This window comes from Grus americana, chromosome 22, assembly GCF_028858705.1.
Source record: "Grus americana isolate bGruAme1 chromosome 22, bGruAme1.mat, whole genome shotgun sequence".
Taxonomy (NCBI): Eukaryota; Metazoa; Chordata; class Aves; order Gruiformes; family Gruidae; genus Grus; species Grus americana.
Window position 1 is genome coordinate 6682448 of NC_072873.1, and position 24363 is coordinate 6706810.

Here is a 24363-nt window from a genome sequence, read left to right on the forward strand (position 1 = left end):
GCTGGCAGAGCAGACCCACATCACTTGGGAGAGGCAGGCCATCCTGGAACAGCAGTAGGACAACAACTAAGTACCCTGGGGCTTCTCAGGTGACCTGGATGATGCTTCAGGAGCAACAGATTCCAACTCAGAGGGTGAGATCAAGCTGGAAAGTCAGCACCCTCCAGATGAGCTTCCACATGCAGTGCTGGGGTGGGATTGCCTGGGAATACGTCCCCAGAGCCATTCCTGTTGCCTGTGGGAGGAAACAAGATCACAGAGATGTGGTTACCAGCTGTTGGACAGAGAAATTGGCATGGACTCAGGAACATAGGGGCTCCCTCCAGCACTGGTGATTCCCCTGAGAAGGAGAAGAGACATGAAAAAGAGCAGGACCCTTCTCCAGCAGTGGACGAGTGCAGGAAGGGCTTGAACAGAGAATCTTGTCCTGTCTTTGGCTGATGGGTCTTTTCACTTGCTGAGGGTTTAGCTGACATCCAGATGCGGGGCAAGGAAGAGCTCTTCCCTTCTTGGGCTACTATGGCCACGTGGCAAAACCATAAGAGCAGTTGTGCTTCCTAACACAAGCTTCCTTCTCCAGCTGTGGCCATCAGTGGAGGCACAGGGAAAGGGAACAAGAAGACAAGCTGATAGGTTGCTTGCCCTGAGTACTCGCTCCAGTGTACCAGCTATTTTAAGGAGAGGGCATTTACATGCCTGGTTTGGCTTGTGCGTGGTGTAACCTGCAATGGGTCTGCTCCAGGTCAGGTTTCTTGGATCCTTTTCATCATCAAAGACCCTGGATCTAGACACAGCTGTAAAAGTCACGCTGCCATGTGCTACACAGCAGCACAGGCCAGGGAGGCAGAGATCCAGCCTCACCACAGCCTCCAGGTGCCACTGCTGGGCAGGCTGAGCTCAGAGCTATATGCAAGCAGTGACAGGGAGGGAAGCGCCCCTCAGAGCATGCCCCACGTTTCTGTGCAGTGCTTCATACTGTGAGCACCGCTGTGGGCTCAGTGCACAGAAATAGGCAGTGCCGTCCTGGAGCTCGGCATCCCGCACATGCAGAAACACCTGTGAGGTCTCCACAGACAGTGTAGAGGAGAACCTCCCTGAATCCACTTGAGGTTTCCATTTGTCCACCTGCAGCAGCATCTGAGGGGACTGAGTCTGGCACTGCTGGTACCAAAACATGTATGGATTGGGATAGCTGGTGGAGAAATTGCAGTGCAGAGTTGCGTTGTGTCCCACCTGGATGGTCATTTCTGCTGGGAACTGGAGCACAGAGTCCTTTTGGGCATGACCTGTAAAGCCAGAAAGAGCTTTCAGCTTTGCTTGCCTGTGTCTGTGTCCATCTGTCACTTCATCAGCTTGCTAACTGTCCCCACTTCCCATCTCACTTTTCTCTGAAGCCTCTGAAACGCTGAGCTGTTTGTCCCTGCACACTTCTTTCTGCAGGTTCTTGTCACTTCTCACCCTCCCAGCCCCATCTCCCTGCTTTTCACGCTGGTCTTTCAGTCCACTGATTCTCTCCATATCTGCCTCTGAGCTATGTTAACTGCTCGTCTCTCCTTCAGCAGTAGAAGATGTGAGCTGCTCCTCTCCCACCTCTGACCATATCTTCTTGCTAGAACAGCTCCTCCATGTGGCACAACACGTCCTCTGACCTTGCCCCGTTTCAGCTCCTCTTGCACCGAGTTAGCCTTCACTGTTTGTCCCCCAAGGTTTACGACCACCCCTACAGAGACTGGTAGCATTGTCTGCAATACATCTAGGAGAGAAGCTCCTAGATGCCTCATTGCTCCATTCCCTAGCAGCTTTCCTTCTTTCAGGCTGCCTATGTATTAGCGGCACATTCAGGAATGCTCAGTACCTGCCAATGTAAAGTGAGGTCATGTTCCTCCCCTTATGCCCATTCCTCCTGACATGTCCCAGATTATTTGCTGTACCCGTCTGCAGCCCCTGCTCTCCCTACAGAAACACTCCCAGTTTCCCTGGGGAGTCAGGACTCACGTCTCCCCGCTTCCACCACCAGCTGCACAAACCCTTGCCTCATTCTCCCCAGCCTGAAAGTCACATCTCACCAAAGTCTGCCAGTTCCACCAGGGCTGCCAGGAAAATGAGGACCATGTCACGCTCTTCCTTCGTGGGGTGCCCAAGGACCTGCCAGCACGAGGGTCCTGATGCTTGCAACTTCCCATCTTCTGCTGCCTCTGCCAGATCAAAGAGGCCTCCAAACCACAGCCCAGAGGGTGGAGCAAAACTCTCTCCCTGCTGCTCCAGGCAGGCCTCTTTCGGTCTGTCCCTACACCTCTACCACAGACCCCTCTTGGGAAAGCCCGCTAGAGAGATAACTGACTCATGGTTTCAGTATGACACGTCCATCAAAGGGACAGGCATCCCTCACAAACTTCTCCTGACATCAACCACCTAGTCAGCTGCACAGGCCTGCACCCAGCCCTGCAGGAGATGGAGAAGGCACCCCTGCACCCACCCATGTCCACCCTGTCCCTGGGAGTGTCCGGATGGAGAAAGGAGCAGGCACACAAGGAAGTGCCTGGGCCCAGGTGTTGCACACTCTTTCCCTTCACCTCTGGCCATAGAGGAGGCACCTGAAGAGAAACACAACTGTAAAGAGCATCTGCTGCCGAAAACAGCTGCACAGGGACAGACACGCTCCCTCCCTCTGGCAGGAAGAAGACTCTGCAACACAGCTCTCTCTTGTAGAGGCAGTCCCTCTGTGTCCCTTCGCCTACCCACATTACCCACAACCCCCAGCTGCTTGTCCCACCCTGGGCCCCAGAACCCCAATACTCAGGCAAGCAAAAGGGCCACTTGGTTTTAATGTCTGGAGCAGGGCTCCTCTGCCACTTCTCACCCAGGGACCTTTGCTCACACGCTTGGCAGGGACTGCAGGAAGCAGGTTATCAGCATAGCAGCCCCCATTCACAACCCTGCTCCCACAAGGCCTTCAGCATCCTGTTGTTTGTCGAGACCATGGCAGCAGGACAGTGGACTGCCCTCTGCTCTCCAGTGACTGCAAAGCAGTTCCCTTGTAATACAGCGACAGCTGCCACACCAGTCCCCAGCTGAAGCAGGGAAGAGGGCTGAACCTTTCCTGCCTGCCTCGGAAGCCTGTGAACACGGACGTTCACAGTTGTGCCAGCTCCTACAGCCACACAGGCCACATTGGGGACTGGAGGGGCCCAGGACCCCATGATCAGGGGCCTCTTTCCAGTTCTCACTCACCTCAGACCTTCAGCCCCGTAGGGCAACTTAGCAAATCTCTTTGTGGCTCACTGCTGAGCTTGGACCTTGAGTCTCAGATGTGTCATTCAACAAGTGCCCAGCCCAAGCTTCTCTCCTACCTCCTGGACTTCAACACCAAAGGCTCTTAATTGGAGGTGAAGGGGAATCCTGTGCAACAAGCTCTCTGTCCTGAGCACTAGCCACTGTGGGATACACTTGTAGGTGTCTGTGAGAATCAGTATCTCGTTCTCGCATTGGTGGCCAGGTAGAACTACGGGCTCGAAAGGATGCCTCTCCAACACCCACAGGAGCAATCGGGAAGTGGACTGTGGAGCCAGAGGAATCAGTTTGTAACTGTGTCTCAGAGCTGATTTACAGAGTTACCAAGAAAGCATTTCTGGTTGAGGTTTCAAAGCAAGGCCTTGTATTGGCAGTGGTTCAGCTGGGTCTTTCTGTTCGACCAGGGCCTGGCAATGTCAGTGGGATGAAAGAGATGCCCAGGCGCTGCCATGCCCCCTTGGTCCCTGCGGCAGGAGCGAGGGCTGTCCGGCTGCCCGTGGGCAGGAGGATCTCTGCTGCCCGCCTCCCCCTGCACAGCAGCAAGGCGCTGCTCCTCTCCGGGAGCCAGCGGGGCCGGCGGCTGCAATCGCTCCTGCCCGGGCACCGCCAGACACCGCCACCGAGCCAGCCGCGATTCCTGCCCCGCTGCCGCTGCCGTCACCGTGTCGGGTGATTTCTGTCTGCGTCCCGGTGGGAGTGCGGGGGTGAGCATGGGGTGAGGGGCGGGAGAAGGTTTCTGCGGGTCGGGGGCACGTCCCGGACGGGGCTGCGGGGTCTGCGGGGCCTCGGCGGGCCCGATCCCGGTGCCGGTCGGGCAGGGGAAGGGGCGTGGGGCGCGGGGCCGGGCGGGCCGGGCGGGGCGAGGCGGCCCCGGCGGGCGGAGCGGCAGCGCCCCCTGGCGGGCCCGGCCGGGGCTGTCCCCCCGCCCCCGACACACACGCCCGGCCCCGCCCGCCGCCGTTCCTGCTTCGTGGTTCGTGCCCGGCCGCAGCCCCGGCTCCTCTCCCCGTGTCTCCCACGGCGCAGTAATACACCGCCGCGTCCCCGCGCCGGGGCCGGGCGAGCCACAGGGCGCTGGACCGGCGGTCTGCCGCCACCCACAGCCGCCCCGGCGGGTCCGGCACCTCTTTGGACTCTTTAAGAGCGCTCACGAGGAATGCGGGGCCTCGGCCCGGGAGCTGACGGTACCAGTAGATGAAGTCGTAAGCCTTTCTGTTGGGGTGTGAGCAGTTGATGTTGATGCCGGTGCCCTCGGAGGTCTCTGCCGACGGCTCCTGCTGCACCTGGGCTCTGCCCACAGCCACTGCCAGAAAGCAGAAAAAGAGAGGGGAAAAAATTTCAAAACCTGTTTTCTGCCCAGTCCTGCCTGCCGTTTCCCAGAGGAAATCCCCCAGAAGCAGCCAGGACCATACAGAGATGATGAGGAGACGGGTTTTCAGAGGATATCCAAATGTGCAGTAAGTGCCCATTAATACTTGGTGGAGAAAGGAAGGTATGAATGATAGGTGGAAGAGGGGGGAGTCACTGAAGAGAAAAGGGGGATAAAGGAAAGAAAGAAAGTAGCAAGTGGGAGGGAATGATTGCATGAATTATATGGAAAGGCACGGGGGGGAGTAGAAAATAGGGCGTCTTCGACAAAGAATAGAGCGTTGAGTTTTCAGAGGGAATGTGGAATGGTAGCAGAGGGAGAGATGAACGGGAGGATGGCTCGGGAGCCGAGGTCCGTGAAGAAGCCAGAGGGGACGGCAGCCTCCAGGGACCTGCGGGGAACACCCCAAGCTCAGCACCGGCCCGGTCCCCCGCCCCCACCACCGCCAGCCCCACGCACCCAGGAGCACCGCGGCCAGCCCCGCCAGCCCTGCGCCCCGGCACCGCCGCATCCCGCCGCTCTGCCGCCCGCGCCTCGCTGCCCCCCGCCAGCCCCGGCTCTCTGCTCCGGATACTCCTCTTCGCCACCTCCCCTTCCCTCCTCCCTTCCCGTCCCCTCCCCTCCCGTCCCCTCCCGTCCCCTCTCCTGCCCTGCGATGGCGTGTTTCCAGGTCTCGCCTCGGCCCTTGTGGGGCGCAGAGGGAGGCGAGAGCGGCGGCAGCGGGGCTCTGGCCGCGGCCGTGGCCCACGGAGGAGTCAGGGCCGGGGTTGGCGGGACGGGAGAGGGATGGCTGGGCTCAGCACCCTGGGCTCACCCTCTCCTGGCTTGCCACAGAGAGAATCCCTGCTGGCAGAGGCAGCACTTCTTCTGACAGCACAGCCCGGTTGTGTCTTTGCCCAGGGCTGGGACTTCCCTGTGGCACCAGTACTACTGTCATGCCGTGCATGGCACAAGTACTTCCCCACCAAAAGCAGGGACCTGGCCTGACATCTCCCACCTGCTTTGCAGGCATGGAGATGCACTCTACGTCCATGGAGCACAGGCGCAGGACAGAGAGAAGGTGAGAGCTAAGGCGGCAGTGTGGCAAATCACCTCCCTGAAACAACCACCGCCTCAGGGACCTGGGACATGAGAGGGATGGATTCCAGAAGCAGGCCTGCCCCCAGGGAGAGTAACAAGGCCCAGCAAGGCCATGAGGGGACTGGAAGAATTTCCATGGAGCCCTAAGCCATCCTGTGCTCAGCCAGCCTGAAAGGCCCTGTCTGGCTGCAGGAGCCCCGCAGGGCAGGAATGAAGGGGAAGGCAGCCAGAGGACAGCTGGCTGGGGAAGGAAGGTCCCTGGGCCAGGAGGGACTGTCCTGGGCTCCTGGGCCCTGGAGTGTGGAGGTGACTGGACTTAATCCCTACAAGTCTCATCCTGACAGCTCAAATGCTGGATATGCCCTGACAACTAACAGAGCATCTAACAAGCAGCAGAGCTACTCAAAGCTTCATTTCAGCTTAGCGCTGTGGTGCTCACTGAAGTCCAAGGTGCAATTGCAGCTCTTCTCCCAGTCTGGGACAGACACTCCTTGCCCGTCTGGTGTGTAGCAGTGTGGTGCAGTGAAGGGGGCAGTCTGTCAAGCAGCGCCAAGTGGGTCTCGGTCATCTATCTGGACGAGTGGTTTAGGTGACACGGTGTCTTTGGGATCTCTGCCCGTTTGTGACTTTGGGTTGGCATTGGCCAGCACGTCTAATGGAAGAGTCGCCCGCCCAAAGGAATTTCAGTCCCAGGAGGGAGAACATTTCCTGGATTTCAGGAAAGACACGCTTAATTTCTCAGAAACACTTTTGAGAATAAACGGACTTCTTTAGCCTTACAAGAAATAACCTGTCATGCTAAGAGAGGAACTGTCTGGGCGAGGGAAGAGCTACTGATGTCATCTGTGTGGACTTCTGTGAGGCCTTGACACAGTCCCCCACAACATCTTTCTCTCTAAATAGGAGAGAGATGGATTTGATGAGTGGACTGTTCAGTGGATAAGGAATTGTCCGGATGGTCACATCCAGAGGGTAGTGGTCAATGGTTCAGTGTCCAGATGGAGATCAGTGATGAGAGGTGTCCCTCAGGGGTCCGTATGGGGACCAGTACTGTTTAATATCTTCCTCAGTGACATAGACAGTGGGATTGATTGCACCCTCAGCAAATTTGAGGATGACACCAAGCTGAATGGTGCGGATGAAACACATGAGGGACAGGATGCCATCCCGAGGGACCTGGACAAGCTCAAGGATCGGGCCCATGTGAACCTCAAGGCCAGCTCCTGGTATCAACACAGGCTGGGGGATGAAGGGATTGAGAGCAGCCCTGCTGAGAAGGACTTGGCGGTACTGGTGGATGGAAAACTGGACATAAGGTGGCAATGTGCACTCACAGCCCACAAAGCCAACCATATCCAGGGCTGCATCAAAACAAGCGTGGCCAACAGGTCAAGGGAGATAATTCTGGCCCCCTACTCTGCTCTGGTGAGACTCCACCTGGAATACTGCATCCAGCTCCGGAGTCCTCAGCACAGGACAGAAACAGACTTGTTGCAGTGGGTCCAGAGAAGGGCCACAAAAATGGTCAGAGGGGTAGAACACCTCTCCTTTGAGGAAAGGCTGAAGCAGTTGGGGTTGTTTAGCCTGGAGAAGGGAAGGCTCTGGGAAGGCCTTTCAATACTTAAAGGGGACTTCTAAGAGGTAGGGCCTGTAGCGATAGGACAAGGGGTCATGGTTTTAAACTAAAAGAGGGTCGATTCAGAGTAGCTATAAGGAAGAAATTGTTGACAATGAGGGTGGTGAAACCCTGGAACTGGCTGCCCAGAGAGTCTGTGGATGCCCTGTCCCTGGGAACATTCAAGGTCAGGTTGGAGGGGGCCCTGAGCAACGTGATCTAGTTGAAGATACCCCTGCTCATTGCAGGAGCCTAGAACTAGATGACTTTTAAAGGTCTCTTCCAGCCTAAACCATTCTACAATTCTATGAGAGGACCTGGGTCACCAGAGAGCGTTCCCCAGACACAGTCAGTGCCTGTGCTGTCCCTTGAATCTACACCAAATGCCATCTGGAGCAGCAATGGAGGTGTCTGTGCAGGGGACAACACAATGCAAAAATCACCAGAACACATCTCGGCAGCTCCTGTGGCCAGGACCTCTTGAAATATCAGGACCTTCCAGCAGTGTAACTTGGATAAAACCCTTGCAAAAACAGGGTCTCAGGCTGACTGGCAGAGGAAGGAGGAGCAGGGTTGCCAGAACCTGCTCAGAGGAGGGATGATTGATGCAGCCTCCTGCACAGCGGGAGAAGGATGAGGAGGATCAGCACACATTTGTGTGCCTGTGTCAGGAACAAAGACATCAGTTCTCTGCTTGCAAGCATGAGGACACTTCCCAGGGCTTTCTCCAACTCTAGAGCTCTGCTGCCCAGGTCTCACTTCTCCCTGGAGAGGAGTCAAGTGTTCACAAACTAAGGACCCTCGCCCTCAGGCTCACAGGCATGCTTTTTGCACACATGGTACACATCTAGTATGGCTGCCCAAGGCTAACAACGACAGCAGCTCATTTAGCAGTGCTGCAGCTGATTTCCCAGAAGATTTCTAAGAAACCCATCTGGCTGGCACCATGCTTCCTGTGCTGCACTTGCAGAGCGCAGCTAGGAGCTGGACTCCTTCCAAGGGAGGTAGGTCAGAGTAGGGGGAGATCTGAATGGGAGCCTTTCAGGCCAGGTGAGGACCCTGGGAAAATGCCAGCCCTGCTGGGAGGCTCTCAGGGCACAAGGTTTGTCCTCCTGGTGCCTATGCACTGCCGAGCACACCCTCCTGCCACCACTCCTGTGGCTCTGGAGACAGTTCCAGTGTTAAAAGCACATGCGGAGACCAACTTCTCAGCAGTGCAGCTCCATGAGCTCTCATGAGTCATGTTAACTGACAGACACTTTGCCTCGGGCAGTTTGAAATCTCCTCCTCATGCCACCTGCTAATTCAGATTTGTTTGCCTTTTGAAGAGAGGGTGTTTCTCTTGAGGCAACTTCATCAGGCCAGCTTCCTCTCTGGTCTCCCAGCCTCACCATTTGCAGCTGCAGGCCATCTGCTCACCTCAGACACACAACCCTTCACTGCCATCTGAGCATGTCAGGGCGGCACCTCTCCCTGGGATGAAGCTGAAACTGCTCCCAGACCCCCACAATTGCCCTACGGTGATCACCAGGGGTGGGCCAGAGCTTCTCAGACTTTGAGGTTATTTGGACTTGTAAGGTGGTGAACACCTGGAGCTGCAGCAATAGGGATGGTCTCTAGCTTTGACTTTGTCTCTCATGCCTCATTTACCTTCGCAGCACTGGGCTTTCAAGGCCTTGCCTCAAGGTGTCACAGGCACAGAGGCAGAAGCTGGCCGGTGGAGTCCTAGTTCTCAGGGTGTGTGGGGAGAGGCTGTGCTTCCTCATGTGCATACACATCTGTCTGTGCCTGGGGGTGAATTTGTGCCTGTCTGTTTGCACTTGCGTGTGCATTTGCAAAAGCACACGCGAGAGTGAGTGTCTGCCTCTGTGTGTGTGTGAACAAGGGCATTTCTCAGTGTGTCTGTGCATGTATTTGCGTACGTGCATGTTTTTTGCAGATGAGCAAGTAAGTGTGTGCGGTGTCAGTGTGCATGTGTGTGTACATGCGTGGGCATAAATGTGTGCAGACGAGCACATATACATCTGTGTTTGTACACGAGCTTGGATATGTACCTCCATGCAAGTGTGAGTGTGCAAGTGAACACGAACACATGTGAACATTTATGTGAGGACAAGTCTCAGGGATGAATGTGTGTCTGTGTGCACACGCACGTGTTCCTGTGTAACTGGGTGTGCATGCACGTGTTTTTATGTGTACGGTGTCATCAGAGAATCATACAATCATAGACTGTCTCAGGGTGGAACGGACCCATAAGGATCATTGAGTTCAACTCCCTCCTCCTCACAGGACAACCTAAAACTAAACCACATGACTAAGAGCATTGTCCAGATGCTCCTACAACTCTGACAGGCTTGGTGCTGTGACCACTTCCCTGGGGAACCTGTTCCAGTGAGCTATCACCCCCTTAGTGAAGAACCTTTTCCTGATGTTCAATCTGAACTTCCCTGAAGCAGCTTCATACCATTTCTATGTCTCCTATTGCTGGTCACTAGGAGAGGAGATCAGCTCCTCCCCCTCCACTGCCCCCCTTGAGGAAGTAGTGGACTGCAACGAGGTCACCCTTCAGCCTTCTCTTCTCCAAGCTGAACCAACCAAGTGACCTCAGCTGCTCCTCATCAGTCTTGCCCTTGAGACCTTGCACCATCATTGTCACCCTCCTCTGCACACGCTCCAATAGTTTGATGTCCTTCTTATGCTGAGGTGCCCAAACCTGCACACAGTACTGGAGGTGGGGCCACACCACCGCCATGAAGAGTGGGACAATCACCTCCCTCGACCAGAGAGTGGCATAATTGTGCGACGAGGAGTGGAGTGTCTGTAAATTGTCCACTTTTGTTGGTGCTGTGATGGTGTTATCTTGATTTTGGTGTGAGGAAGTCTTTTGTTGATGTAAGTGAAGTTTGTGAACATTGTAGATTATGTGCGGGATGTGTATAGTACTGGTAATTCTTATCTATGTGATTGACAGAAGTGAGGAGTGGAATGTAGTTGGTTTATGGGGCAAGGAAGGAGAGGCTGAGAAATCGTGCTATGAACTGAATGCAACCCCCATTCCCCTTCCCCCTGTGCTGCTCAGGGGCAAGAGGCAGAGAATTCAGGAGTGAAGTTGAGCCTGGCAAGAAGGGAGGTGTAGGGGGAAGGTGGTTTTAGATTTGTTCTTATTTCTCATTATCCTACTCTCTTCTAAACCAGCAATAAATGAAATTAATTTCCTCAAGTCGAATCTGTTTTGCCCATGACGGTAATTGCTGAGTGATCTCCCCGTCCTTGTCTCAACCCACGAGCCTTTTGTTGTATTTTCTCTGCCTGTCTTGTTGAAGGATGGGAAGTGATAGAGCAGCTTCATGGCCATCTGACAGCCAGCCAAAGTCAACCCATCTCAAACAGGCCATGCTCACGCTGGCCCAGCATGACAGTAGAAATGGTCAACAACCTTCTTTGTGCAGAAAGGAGGCTGCAGCAGCAGCAGAGCCACCTGGGACAAGATGACCACAAAGCCCACGGCACATCCTCCCAGTACTGCGAGGAAGTAGACCTTCTTTGTCATGATAGTGTTTTTCACCAAGCAGTTTGCATATGATGACATAATGATCAAAAACAACCCCACAGCTGAGAGGATCAGGAACTCAGTCATACACAGGAAGAAGTGGAAAAATGAAAGGGGGAAACACAAATGGTAGTTCTGGTGGCAAGGAAAGTCTCCAGCATTTTGAGGACAACAGTGCTGGTGCAGCAGATCTCCAAGAAGGAAAGCCTGCCAAGGAAGAAATGCATCGGGACACTCAGGGGCTGCTCACTGCCCACAGTGACAAGGACGAGGCTATTCCCACCATGGTTAGGAGACACATGGAGAAGTCAAAGACAAGCAGGGCCACGTGCCACCTGGGGAGGTCACCCTGCTTAACTACATTTGTATTCCCTTTGGGTCAACGTACTGCCCTGTTTGGAACAGCTTTGTTAAGTCCTGAAGGAATCAGCTACCCAGGCTGGAGGGTGGAACCAAAGGTGTGCTGGAGTAAATCCTTTGTGTCTGTTGGTGTCAGAGGAAGAAAATCAACCATTGTGGGAAGGCAAGGTAAGCAGTTTGCCCAGCTGAAGGTCTGGCCCTGCCAGGGCTGAGGAGTAGGTGGTAGACCACGGTAAAGACAACTTGGCAGAGCTCTGACAAACATTTGTGGTTTGTTGGAATGCACCTTTGCCATGTGAGGGCTGATGCCTGTTGCAACTCCTTCCATGTCTGGTAATTCCTGGGTGCGTTGGTTTCTTAATTGCGCTATTATTCACTGCCTAATTGAAATGCCCAGGGAGCCTGTTTGTGTTAATAATAACCTTGGGTTGAGATCCCTGTGCATGTCCTTGGGAAGGGAAAAAATACTGGGTGGGAGCTGCTGATGTGTTTGCACAAGGGAGCTGAGCTACGATGAGACATCATGATGCTGAGCATCTCTCTGGAGCATTTGGTTTCATGAAATGAACCGTGAAATCCCTGTGTCATGTCCTCACGTGAAGGACGTACAGCTGTCACTTTGCCTTCAAAAAAGGCAAAACCAGCTGAGCAGCCTTGGCAAGGGGAGGACAGAGGCAAGAGAAGAACCAGCCTGACACGGGCAGGATGGGAATCTGTGCCCTCTGAGATGCATTTCTGAGACAACGCTGGCAGCAGGCCTTTACAGACAGGCCAGAGGATGTCACGTTACCCAGAACGCTCTGAGCCCTTTCTGGGGAAGCAAGAGAGCCTCGTGGGACACACCCTACTGCCCTCCCTGCCTTGCAGGGACCGTGTCAGCCTGCATGTGTAGCGCTGAGCAAGCGTGGCTGTTTGCTGCCTCCAGGAGCACAGCTCCGCAGCAGCCATCAAGGAGAAGAGGTGCTGAGCGCAGGCACCGACTGCAAGGAGGAGGTGGTGCTGCCGGTGCCGGTCGGGGGAAGGGGTGCGGGGGCGCGGGGCCGGGCGGGGCCGGGCGGGGCGAGGCGGCCCCGGCGGGCGGAGCGGCAGCGCCCCCTGGCGGGCCCGGCCGGGGCTGTCCCCCCGCCCCCGACACACACGCCCGGCCCCGCCCGCCGCCGTTCCTGCTTCGTGGTTCGTGCCCGGCCGCAGCCCCGGCTCCTCTCCCCGTGTCTCCCACGGCGCAGTAATACACCGCCGCGTCCCCGCGCTGGGGCCGGGCGAGCCACAGGGCGCTGGACCGGCGGTCTGCCGCCACCCACAGCCGCCCCGGCGGGTCCGGCACTGGTTTGGTGCCTTGGACAGCATTTGCTATCAGCTGTGGTGGTTGGTCCGGGAAATGACGATACCAATGGGTAAAGTCTGCATCAATTTTTGGGTGTGAGCAAGTGATGTTGATGCCGGTGTCCTCGGTGGTCTCTGCCGACGGCTCCTGCTGCACCTGGGCTCTGCCCACAGCCACTGCCAGAAAGGAGAAAAAAAAAAACAAAAACCCCTGAAAATCTGCTTTCTACGCAGCCCTGCCTGCTATTTCCCAGAACAAATCCTGCAGAAGCAGCCAGGACCATACAGAGATGATGAGGTGCAGGGTTTCCAGAGGCTGTCGACATGTGCAGTAATGGCAGTGCCCATTAAGAATTAGTGGAGAGATGAGTGTAGGAATGAGAGTTGGAAGGGGGGAGTCATTGAGGGGAGAAAGGAAGGAGAAGAAGGGAAGAGGAAAGGAGAAAGAGAGAAGCTGGAGGGCCAGAGGCGAGCCCCAGGTCCAGCGCCCCGCCACCACCCGCCAGCCCCACGCACCCAGAAGCACCGCGGCCAGCCCCGCCAGCCCTGCGCCCCGGCACCGCCGCATCCCGTTGCTCTGCCCCCCGCGCCTCGCTGCCCCCCGCCAGCCCCGGCTCTCTGCTCCGCCCGCGGGGCTTCCTACCCTCCCCTCCCTTCCCTGCCCAGCTCCACCCCGGGGCTGAGCCCTGCCGGGGCCGGGGAACGCGGCGCTGTCGAGCCCTGGTCCCCCCGCAGACGAAAGCGGGACGAGCCGCCGTCGCGGGGACACCCGGCGCTGCCGTAGCTCATGGAACCCGGCAACGGGTCGGGAGGTGCCGCTGCCCGGGGACAAGGTACCCCAAAACCACACCGACCCCGCCCCGAGGCCCCTCCAGCTGCTCCTGCCGCCCTTGCAGCCGCTGTCGCCGGCCGAGTGGCCCGTGAAAGGTCGGCAGCAGCCCCGCGAACAGCGGCTGGCAGCACGGAGCCAGCAGGAAGGCGGCGCCGCGGGACAGAGCGGCCGCAGCGGAGCTGCCCGCAGCGACACTGGGTGTGCAGGCAGAGGCTGTCCCCGGCCACGGGCACCTCGGCCACGGGGAAGGTGTTGCTGCCCAGCGGGAACCGCACAGCAACAGGGCGTGGCAGGACGTTTTGGAAGTGAAGTACTTGCTGGTTTTACAGCACTCTTATTTCCTCCAAGTGTCTCATTGGGAAACTGGGCATTTGAAACGACACCTGGAAGGAAAGGGCACGGGGTTCTGCTGGGTGCTCGCATCCATCAAGATGAAAGGAAAAGCAAGCTCTCAGGTCAAGTCTCCAGGGGATGCCATGCAGGTGTGGACTGTCAGGCACGAATGCAGGAGGAAGCAAGTGCTGAAGGGCAGTTCTCAGGGCAAGGAGGGCGAGCAGGGGAGGTGGGACAAGTACAGGGGGAGGAGCTGAACCTCTGAGAGGACAAATCAGTGCTGCTGGGAGAGAAAGAGCACCTTTCTGGAGCCAGCTGGAGCCTTCCTGCCTCTCAAACACAAGAACAAACCCAGCCCTCCTTTCCAGCACTTTCTCAGGCAGCTTCTCTCCCCAGCTGGCATCATGACTCACAACTCCATGATCCTCCCTCCTCTTCCTCAGTCCACAGGTGTCTCATGTAGAGGGAGAATTCCTACTGACTCTAGCCTAGCCCCATCCTGCAAGACCACCTGGTGAGGTCAGCTTTCATCTCCTGATTCCTCAGGCTGAACAGGAGGGGATTCAACAGGGGCATCCTTGTGGTGCAAGAAGTCAGCAGCCATGCTGTGTGCAGGGTTCTGGGATCCTGTCCTCAGGTACTTGAGGCCACGGGCACAGAATTGGGGGCCATTACATTGAGGTAGGCAGTGCAGATGGAGAAGGTATGACACTTGCCTAAGGCAGAGTGGACCCTCAGGACAGATGAGATGACACACCAACAGGAGGTGAGGATGGATACTGAAATGGGTCATAGTGATGAACCCCATGTCAAGGAAGACTGTAGACTCATAGAATGGTTTGGGATGGAAGGCACCGTAAAACTCATCCAGTTCCAACCCCCTGCCATGGGCAGGGACACCCTCCACGAGACCAGGTTGCCCAAAGCCCCATCCAACCTGGCCTTGAACACTTCCGGGGATGGGACATCCACAGTCTCTCTGGGCAGCCTGTTCCAGTGCAGAAGTCAGTAGCCATGCTGCGTGCAGTGTTGTGTGATCCTGTCCTCATGTACTTGAGACCTCCTCACCCACCTTGCCATCCCACGTACCCCTGTGCAACAGGTACCAGGCTCTGGCTGTGGAAGGCCACTCGAGCGAGGATATGGATGACCTTCAAGCTACTCCAGAGGTAGCACCTAGGCCCAAAAAGCCCATGCCTCGGGTCGTGACCACCCCAACAAAGAAGAAAAGGAGAGTTATAGTCGTAGGGGGCTCCCTTCTGAAGGGTACAGAGGGCCCGATATGCAGGGCGGACCCTCCTCTCAGAGAACTCTGCTGCCTCCCTGGGGCCCCTGTCAAGGACATCTCTAGGAAACTCCCCAGCCTGGTACAGCCCTCTGACCATTACCCACTGCTGCTCCTCCATGTGGGTGGGGATGAAGCAGAGACATGTACCACAAAAGCAATCAAAAGGGACTTCAGGCCCTTAGGACAGTCACTGAAGGATTCGGGGGCGCAGGTAATATTCTCCTCCCTCCTTCCAGTTGAGGGCAGCAATGTTGGGTGGAACAGGCGGACGCAGTCCATAAATACGTGGCTCCGTGGCTGGTGTCAACGCCACAACTTTGGGTTCTTTGACAATGGGACGGCCTACACGGCACCAGGCCTGATGAACCCTGATGGGATTCACCTCTCTCAAAGGGGGAAGAGGATCTTTGCCCAGGAACTAGCAGGGGCTCATCGACAGAGCTTTAAACTAGGCTCGAAGGGGGAGGGGGATAACATCAGGCTTGCCAGCGACATGTTGTGGGATGATGTGCCCAGGTTGGAGGGACGGGGCGCTGGCGAGGGCCCTCGGCCTACTGCTCAGAGACGTGCTGGATGCACTACAGCACGCTCGAAGCCTAGAGGAGACGAGTCGGGGGCTCCGGATGCAACGGGAGCCAACGGGGTAACACTGGGAAGATACATGAGAAGAATTCCAGCCACCCCAGCCAATAAGTCAGCCTCATTGGGGGCACAACTGAAATGCCTCTACGTGAACGCACGGAGCATGGGGAATAAACAAGAGGAGCTGGAGACGCGTGTGTGCCTGCAAGGCTATGACCCTATTGGCATTACAGAGACGTGGTGGGATAGCTCCTATGACTGGAGTGTTGGGATGGAAGGGTACAGGCTCTTTAGGAAGGACAGGCAGGGCAGACGAGGAGGGGGCATCACCCTCTATGTCATTGACCAGCTGGAGTGCATGGAGCTCCACCTGGGGAGGGATGAGGAGCTGACCAAGAGCCTATGGGTCAGGATTAAAGGGATGGCTGGGGCAGGGGACATCACAGCGGGGGTCTGCTACAGGCCACCTGACCAGGGGGACTGAGCCGATGAAGCCTTCTATAGGCAGATAGGAGCAGCCTCACGCTCACAAGCCCTGGTCCGTATGGGGGACTTCAACCACTCTGCCATCTGCTGGAGGAATAATGCAGCTGAGTGCAAGCAATCCAGGAAGTTCCTGGAATGTGTCGATGACAACTTTCTCCTCCAAGAGATAGAGGAGCCCACGAGGAGAGTGCCCTGCTGGACCTTATTCTCACCAATAAGGAGGGCCTGGTAGGGGATGTGAAGCTCAAGGGCAGCCTTGACTGCAGTGACCACAAAATGGTGGACTTCAGGATCCTCAGGGCAGCGAGGAGGGCGCACAGCAAGCTCACTACCCTGGGCTTCAGGAGAGCAGACTTTGGCCTCTTCAGAGATCTGCTTGGTAGAATACCATGGGACAAAGCCCTGGAAGGAAGAGGGGCCCAAGACAGCTGGCTAATATTCAAGGGTCACCTCCTCCAAGCTCAGGAGCGATGCATCCCAACAAAGAGGAAGTCAAGCAAAAACACCAAGAGGCCCCCGTGGATGAACAAGGAGCTCCTGGGCAAAGCCAAACGAAAAAAGGAAGCCTACAGAGGGTGGAAGCAAGGGCAGGTAGCCTGGGAAGAATACAGAGAAACTGTCCGAGCAGCCAGGGAGCAGGTTAGGAAAGCCAAAGCCCTGATAGAAATTAGTCTGGCCTGGGATGACAAGGACAACAAGAAAAGCTTCTATAGGTATGTTAGTGAGAAAAGGAGGACGAGGGAGAATGTGGGTCCCCTTCAGAATGAAACGGGTGACCTGGTTCCCCAGGATATGGAGAAGGCTGAGGTACTCAGTGACTTCTTTGCCTCAGTCTTCACTGGGAAGTGCTTGAGCCACACTGCCCAGGTTGCAGAAGGCAGGGACTGGGAGAATGCAGAACCGCCCACTGTAGGAGAAGATCAGGTTTGAGAATATCTAAGGAACCTGAAGGCGCAAAAGTCCATGGGACCTGATGAGTTGCATCTGCGGGTCTTGAGGGAACTGGCGGATGAAGTGGCCAGGCCGCTCGTCATCATATTTGAGAAGTCCTGGCAGTCCGGCAAAGTTCCCGCCGACTGGAAGAGGGGGAACATAACCCCCATTTTTAAGAAGGGCAAAAAGGAAGACCCAGGGAACTACAGGCTGGTCAGTCTGACCTCCGTGCCTGGCAAGATTATGGAGCAGACCCTCCTGGAGACTATGCTCAGGCACGTGGAAGAGAAGGAGGTGATTGGTGACAGCCAACACAGCTTCACTAAGGGCAAATCGTGCCTGACAAACTTGGTGGCCTTCTGTGATGGGGTTACAGCGTCGGTGGATAAGGGACGGGCAGCTGACGTCATCTACCTGGACTTGTGCAAGGCATTTGACACTGTCCCGCACGACATCCTTGTGTCTAAATTCGAGAGACATGGATTCGATGGATGGACCACTTGGTGGATAAGGAATTGGCTGGATGGTTGCACTCAAAGAGTTGTGGTCAACGGCTCAATGTCCAAGTGGAGATCAGTGACAAGTGGCATTCCTCAGGTGTCGGTACTGGGACCGGCACTGTTTGACATCTTTGTCAGCGACATGGACAATGGGGTCGAGTGCATCCTGAGCAAGTTTGCCGACGACACCAAGCTGGGTGGTGTGGTCGACACACTGGAGGGAAGGGATGCCATCCAGAGGGACCTTGACAGGCTGGAGAAGTGGGCCCATGCGAACCAGATGAAGGTCAACAAGGCCAAGTGCAAGGTCCTGCACGTGGTTCAGCGCAATCCCAAGCACGACTATAGGCTGGGTGAGGAATGGATTGAAAGCAGCCCTGAGGAGAAGGACTTGGGGGTATTGATTGACGAGAAGCTCAACATGAACTGGCAGTGTGCACTTGCAGCCCAGAAAGCCACCTGTATCCTGGGCTGCATCAAAAGAAGTGTGACCAGCAGGTTGAGGGAGGTGATTCTGCCCCTCTACTCCACTCCTGCGAGACCCCCGCCTGGAGTAATGTGTCCAGCTCTGGGGGCCCCAGTACAGGAGTGACATTGAGCTGCTGGAGTGAGTCCAGAGGAGGGCCTCGAAGCTGATCAGAGGGCTGGAGCACCTCTCCTGTGAGGACAGGCTGAGAGAGTTGGGCTGGTTCAGCCTGGAGAAAAAAAGGCTCCAGGGAGATCTAATTGCGGCCTTCCAGTACCTGAAGGGGGCCTACAGGAAAGATGGTGAGGGACTGTTTATGAGGGAGTGTAGTGACAGGACAAGGGGTAATGGGTTTAAGCTGAAGGAGGGTTGATTTAGATTAGATGTTAGAAAGAAAGTCTTTACTGTGAGGGTGGTGAGGTACTGGAACAGGTTGCCCAGAGAGGTTGTGGATGCCCCCTCCCTGGAAGTGTTTAAGACCAGGTTGGATGAGGCTTTCGGCAACGTGGTCTAGTGGAGGGTATCCATGCCCATAGCAGGGGGGTTGGAACTAGATGATCTTTGAGGTCCCTTCCAACCCAAACCATTCTATGATTCTATGATTCTATAATTGGTGGCCACCACACTTCCTGTAGGCCTTTTTAGATACTAGAAGGCTGCTATTTGGGTCTCCCCAGAGCCTTCTCTTCTCCAGGCTGGACAACCCCAACTATCAGAACTCCTCATGTTCTGCCTCCTGGGCACTTCCAGGAACCAGGTCCATCTTCTCTGTATCCTCTGAAGAGTAGCTGTAGAAGGCAAGAAGGTCTCCCCTGAGACAGCTCTTCTCCAAGAAGAGCAGGCGCAATTCTCTCAGACTCTCCTTGCACGTCATGTTTGTCAGCCCCCTTAATCTACTTGGTGGCCTTTGTTGGACTCACTTCACTCTGTCAATATCCTTCTTGGACCAGGGAGCCCCAACCTGGATGCAGTACTGCAGAGGTGGTCTCACAAGGGCCAGAGGGACAGGGTCACTTTCCTGCACCTGCTGGCCTCACTTTGACTAACACAGCTCAGGATGCAGTTGGTCCCGTTTGCTGCAAGGGCACACTGCTGTCTCCTGTTCAGCTGGGTGTCTCCTAAAACCACACATCCTTTTCTGTGCATCTGCTGCCAAGGCAGCCAGCCCCCAGCCTGCATGACCACATGGGCTGGTTCCTCCCTCAGGAGCAAAACCTTGCCTGTGCTCTTTTTGGCCTTTGTGAGCTTCCAGTCAGCCCATGTCTCCAGCTTGTCCAGGTCCTCTGAATAGGTGCTGTGTCCGACAGGTACTACTCATTCCCCTCTCCGGGTATTATCCACACACCTGCTGGCAATTCCCCACTGCCCATTACTCATGGTGTTCATGAAAACATGAAACACTATTGTTCCTGCTACTTTGTCTCTACTGCTAGAGCCCAGTAATAAGGATCGGCCAGCTGGGCTTTGCACCATAGTCACAACTCTCTGAGCCTGGTAATCCAGCCAATTTCCCACACACCTTATCATACTCTTGCTGAATCCATTTATCACTAATTTGATCATAAAGGAGTAAAGAATTGTGTCAAAGCTCAAAATTCTAGGTACACTCCTCTCCTGCCCTACTCTGGTTCCACAGTGCCTGTGACCTCCTGAGAAAGCAATGAGGTGGGCCCTCAGCTACACGAGAGCCTCAGCTCAAAAGCAGCTCCATGGAGAGGGGAATCAGCCCTGGCTGAGCTCTCCCAGCAGAGCTCCCTGGCACTGATCTCATGAAGGTCACTAAAAGGAAGGGGGGAAGCCCTTGGCTGCACTGCCTGCAAGTTGGACCTGAGCTCAGGCTGACAGACATTCCGGAGAGGAGATGGGCTTCAAAAATTTACCCACTGTGCACAACAGCCCTTATCAGAAAAGGGTCTGTTCTGGACATGACTGGGAGAGTAGCAAACTTTGGGAAACATGGCCTCAAACCTGATTCCACTCTTTTTCAATAATAAAATGAGATTCTAGTGCAGCGCATTAATGTCTTTGTAGGCTGAAGTCCAAAGTGGTCGTCAAGTCATTTGCTTTCCTGTGCAAGCCACTTCAAGGGCTTCATCCTAAGAACGACACTGCAAACAGTCCCAACAGAGGGTCTCAGGCTTGTGTCACTTGCCTCCTCTGGACCTGTCCAGCACTTGAGCGGAGTCTTCTGCCCATACTGCTGCATTCCTGCCCTAGAAATTTTAGGCCCTTTCACCCCAGCACTCAGAAGAATCCTACATCAGGGAATGGGCATGGCACAAACTTGGAAATGAAAAGGCAGCAGTGTTGGAAAAGAAAGCACAGCCCGTATCATTAGCTGTGGTGGTTTGCATGCAAGATGAGCTTGTCAGAAAATTGTTTCTTCTGCAAAGGGTGCCTCTGGTCCTGCAGCAATGGAGGGCAGGTATAAAAGCCAGCCCAAGCCCCTGCTCTCTCATCCACTTCTCTTGCCTCCTTCTCCTCGGGAACCAGGTGAGTCTGGAGCCCCTTCTCCTCCTCGTCCAAAGTGAGATCTCCACTTGATAGACATCCCACCTGATAGTGGCTCTGTCCAGCCCTGGAGTTTGGATCTTCTTGTCATGACAGAGGAAAGTGTAGAGACGGTTTACTTACACAGAGCCTGGTACGAGGCTGAGGTGGGTTTTGTTTACACATTAGGAGAGACCCTGTCTGAGGCAGGCTGCTCTTTATAGGATGATGAAGACCGTGTGGTTTCTGGCACAGTTTCCGGCTCCCCACTCAGGAGTGGCCTTGGCTCCTTTGTGACACAGAAAATACAAGGCTGCTCCTCACCCACCCCTGTGATCTGCTTCCTCCCTGCCCTCTCTGCCAGGTGCACCTCCACCCTTAGAGACATGTCCTGCTACAACCAGTGCCTGCCATGCCAGCCATGTGGCCTGACCCCACTGGCCAACAGCTGCAACGAGCCCTGTGTCAGGCAGTGCCAGAACTCCACCGTCATCATCCAGCCCTCCCCCGTGGTGGTGACTCTGCCTGGCCCCATCCTCAGCTCCTTCCCACAGAGCACCGTTGTGGGCTCCTCCACCTCCGCTGCTGTTGGCAGCATCCTCAGCTGTGATGGAGTGCCCATCACCTCTGGGTGCTGTGACCTCTCTGGCATTTCCAGACGCTACGGTGGCAGGAGGTGCCTCCTCTGAGAATGATGCTGGGAAATCACCAAGGAGCCACCTTGAGGAACTCAGAAGATGGTGCTGGGCAGAGGATCGAGATTTTGGATCTGTTTTCAGAATAGCTGCATGGCTGTGCCTCTCTTTCCCTTTGGTTTGGTTCCCCTTGGCAGCAAAGTCCCACCACAGCCTGCTTGGTCAGAGCATCTGTCCCCACTGTTGTGCAGATATTCGGACACCATGTAAGAACTTTTCCATGGCCAAGGACTGCAGACGATTGGCTGACCTTGGTGTGCCTCGCACTGCTGTCCATCACTTGGTGTGATATTGTTTCCCTCTTCTGACTCATTAAAGTTCTGCTGCATTCAAGCCTGGCTGCCTTGTGGTCCTTCCCTCTGTGGACACTCCCCACGCTGCCAAAGGAGAAGGGTGTTGCTCTGTGGTGGAGGAGGGTGAGGGCACAGTCTCCATTCACAGAGGAATGGGAAGCTGGGACAGCCTGCAGTGGCTCCTCTTTTGGGCTCTGTCACTTGGAGCTGAGGAAGACATCCCTGAATGCTCTGCTGCCAGCGACCATCAGGCCTTACTTTGCTGTTTCTCTGCCCAGAAAGGCCCAGAAAGGCAGGATGCCCTGAGGGGTCAGCACCCCATGAGCTCTTGAGGAAGGGCATTCTCCTTGCTATGGCTGGAGCTTCACTGGGGTTGCAGGAGGTGGTTGTGGGGCTCTGCAAGATGATTTGCTTTGCAGAATGGCACAAGTGGTAAAGCAGGGAACATCCCTTGGGATGGCCCATAGCTGCTACTCCACCTTCATCTCCCCTCCACTGTCCAGTCTAGGGGTCATGGCCAGCACGCATGGGCAGGAGTAGTAGGGAAAAGTCGCCCATGCTGCTGAATGTGTCGATGCTGGAAACTGGAGCTGAGCATGTGGGAGCTGAGGGCAGTCAGCACAGAAATAAGGTCAGTGGAATGGTGTATTTCTGAGGGAGATCAAATTGCTCTGATACAGAGCTTGCAGGAGCATGTGAAGATCAGCAAGGACAAGGTTACTTGGTGCACTTCCCAAGAGAGCTGACGGTGAAGGCAGAGCTCTTGACTGCTTCACGGGTCCCTCCAGAGAATTTGTGCTCAGGAATTGGCTGCCATTCTGAGGGGAGAGTATTTTTTACATGTCAATCTCATCCCTTCTGATTGATTGAAATGTCTCTTGGCAGCCACTACAGTCTCATATCCTATTGCCTGCATGAAAAGTCTCGACAAAAGCATAGAAATGGAAGGATGGAAATCCCAACACTGATGTCCTCCATCAAGAGGCAATTATGGCTCCTGAAGCATATCTCAGAATGACTGAAGGCCAAAGATTCTGTATCTCTTCTCAAGTGCCTTCCTTCCAAAGATGCTGGCGAACTTCCTCAGGTCGGAGGGCATACCCATCTCCTTCCACAGCTGCATGGCCCAGCTGTACTCCTCTCAGTTGCTGGGCAGGGACCAATTCTTCCTCTACCCTCGCATGTCCCATGGCCACTGCTTGGCTGTCTGCAACCCTCTGTGCTATGGGGCCATCAAGCATCAGGCTGTGCGCGTCTGGCCGGTTGCCTGCCTCCGGCTCCGTGTTCAATGCTCACCTCCTATTTGGCTTACTGTGGGCACAGGCACATCTGCCACTTCTTTGCTGATGCACCAGATCTCCTGGCCCTGGCTTGTGCTGGCACTTCTGACAACAAGGCCATGATCATCTTCTGTATTGGTGGTGTGGCCCTCTCCTGCTTCCTCTTCATCCTCACCTTTTACAGGTGCAGAGCGAGAAGCATCCTGCTACTCTGCTGTGTGGAAGGCAAGTGCAGAGTTGTCTCAACACATGCTTCCCGTTTCACTGTTGTGGCCTGTTTCTATGGCCCGTGTGCCTTCACCTACATGCAAAGTGACCTCAAAATGGTCACTAGACAGAGCGGTGGCAGTTGTTTACATGGCTCTCACTCTGCTGCTGAATGCCTTGGTTTACAGCCTGAGAAAGAAGGATGTGAAAGCTCCCGGTATTTGTTCACATGCAATAAACAACTGGTATGGTTTTAGTGTTTGACAGTTCAAATGAGGAATGGAGCTGTTTCCTCTGAAGAAAAAAAACCCAAACCCTCAACTGTCAACTCTTCTGTGGATGGGATCTGCACAGTGCCTGTGCCTTGGTGAGAGGGCAACAGTGTTCTACGCTTCTGTGGGAGTGACTGAGCACTGGAATAGGTGGCTGAGTTTCCCCCCTTAGAGATGCTCAAGAACCACCTACACACGATCCTGGGCAACTGGCAATAGGTGGGCCTGCTTGAGCAAGTGGGGGTGGACCAGATGACCTCCAGGGGTCCCTTCCAACATTAACCATTCTGTGAGCACAACTGATGTAGAGCAGCTCAGGGTGCCCAGCATCTGAAGGGATGTAAGGTTACCTCTACTATTTTCTCTTTCTTTCTAGTCTTTGTGCTAATAAAAGCATTTTAAGGAGTGCTTTGAGGAGGCTGAGTGCCTGGGATCAGTCACTCTCACTTCTGATGTCCCAGCCTCAGTGTTTGCAGCCTGTGGGGAGTCTGGCTTGTCCCAGGCACATCACCCTCTGCAGCCATGTGAATACATCACTGAGGCACTGCTCCCTTTGCAGAGCTGGGGCTGGTCCCACACCCCCACATCTTCCTTAAGGAGACCAGGGAGGACAGCTGCGAGCATGTAAGGTGTAGGAGTTCTTCTCACTTTTAATGGGGGATTTCTTGGTGTCTGCAGCAATATGGATGTTCTCTAGTTTTTCTGTCATCCTTTACACACAGGTTTGGGACATGGAGAGTCTCAATGCCTGGAAAGGCCATGACAGCTTCAACTCTGCTGTGGTTTCTATCTCTTTTCTAGTGAGAAAACAGCTGACTGAACCACTGTCAACCTCCTGAGCTCACTAAAGCTGATGGTGTCCGATTCATTGCCTTAACCGTACCACCTGAAGGACTTGCCTACAGTCATCCTGAGAGGCTGAGAGCTGGCAGCGAGCACCCTGATTCTCAGCGGTGTGTGTACGTGTTCATGCTCACATACATGTTCCTCTGACTGTGCTCATGTGTGCACTCGGACGTATGTGTGTGCCTGTAGTAATGCACATGTAAGAGTGAGATTATACAAATGTGTGCATGTGTTTGGTCACATCTGTTCATGAGTGTGTATGTGTTTCAGCA

The 24363-nt window shown here is 55.0% G+C and overlaps 1 protein-coding gene and 2 gene segments (V, D, J or C); all 3 read right to left on the minus strand.

The window, feature by feature from the left end:
* Window positions 1–267: 267 nt before the first annotated feature.
* LOC129195227 (T cell receptor alpha variable 10-like) lies at window positions 268–2112 on the minus strand. The segment is given in 3 exon segments: window positions 268–340; window positions 977–1286; window positions 2067–2112. Coding segments are annotated over 3 exon segments (429 nt in total).
* A 6-nt stretch (window positions 2113–2118) lies between these two features.
* LOC129195228 (T cell receptor alpha variable 4-like) lies at window positions 2119–5171 on the minus strand (the record flags this gene model as incomplete). The annotated part of the segment is given in 3 exon segments: window positions 2119–2175; window positions 4311–4594; window positions 5120–5171. Coding segments are annotated over 3 exon segments (393 nt in total), but the record flags the coding sequence as incomplete, so codon positions are not given.
* A 5581-nt stretch (window positions 5172–10752) lies between these two features.
* LOC129195229 (uncharacterized) lies at window positions 10753–13156 on the minus strand. The gene is made up of 3 exons (XM_054801063.1): window positions 13105–13156; window positions 12403–12765; window positions 10753–10967 (listed from the first exon to the last, which is right to left on the minus strand). Exons 1-3 carry the CDS (start codon window positions 13154–13156, stop codon window positions 10753–10755), a joined length of 630 nt encoding a protein of 209 aa, XP_054657038.1.
* Between the last annotated feature and the right edge of the window lie 11207 nt (window positions 13157–24363).

Coding starts and splice junctions, on each gene's coding strand:
- LOC129195229 (XM_054801063.1), bottom strand. CDS start 13,156: ATGCGGCGGTGCCGGGGCGCAGGGCTGGCGGGGCTGGCCGCGGTGCTT. Junction 12,766..13,104: donor GCTGGCCGCGGTGCTTCTGG/GTGCGTGGGGCT, acceptor CCTTTCTGGCAG/TGGCTGTGGGCAGAGCCCAG. Junction 10,968..12,402: donor CGGCGGGCGGGGCCGGGCGT/GTGTGTCGGGGG, acceptor TGATCCTCTCAG/CTGTGGGGTTGTTTTTGATC.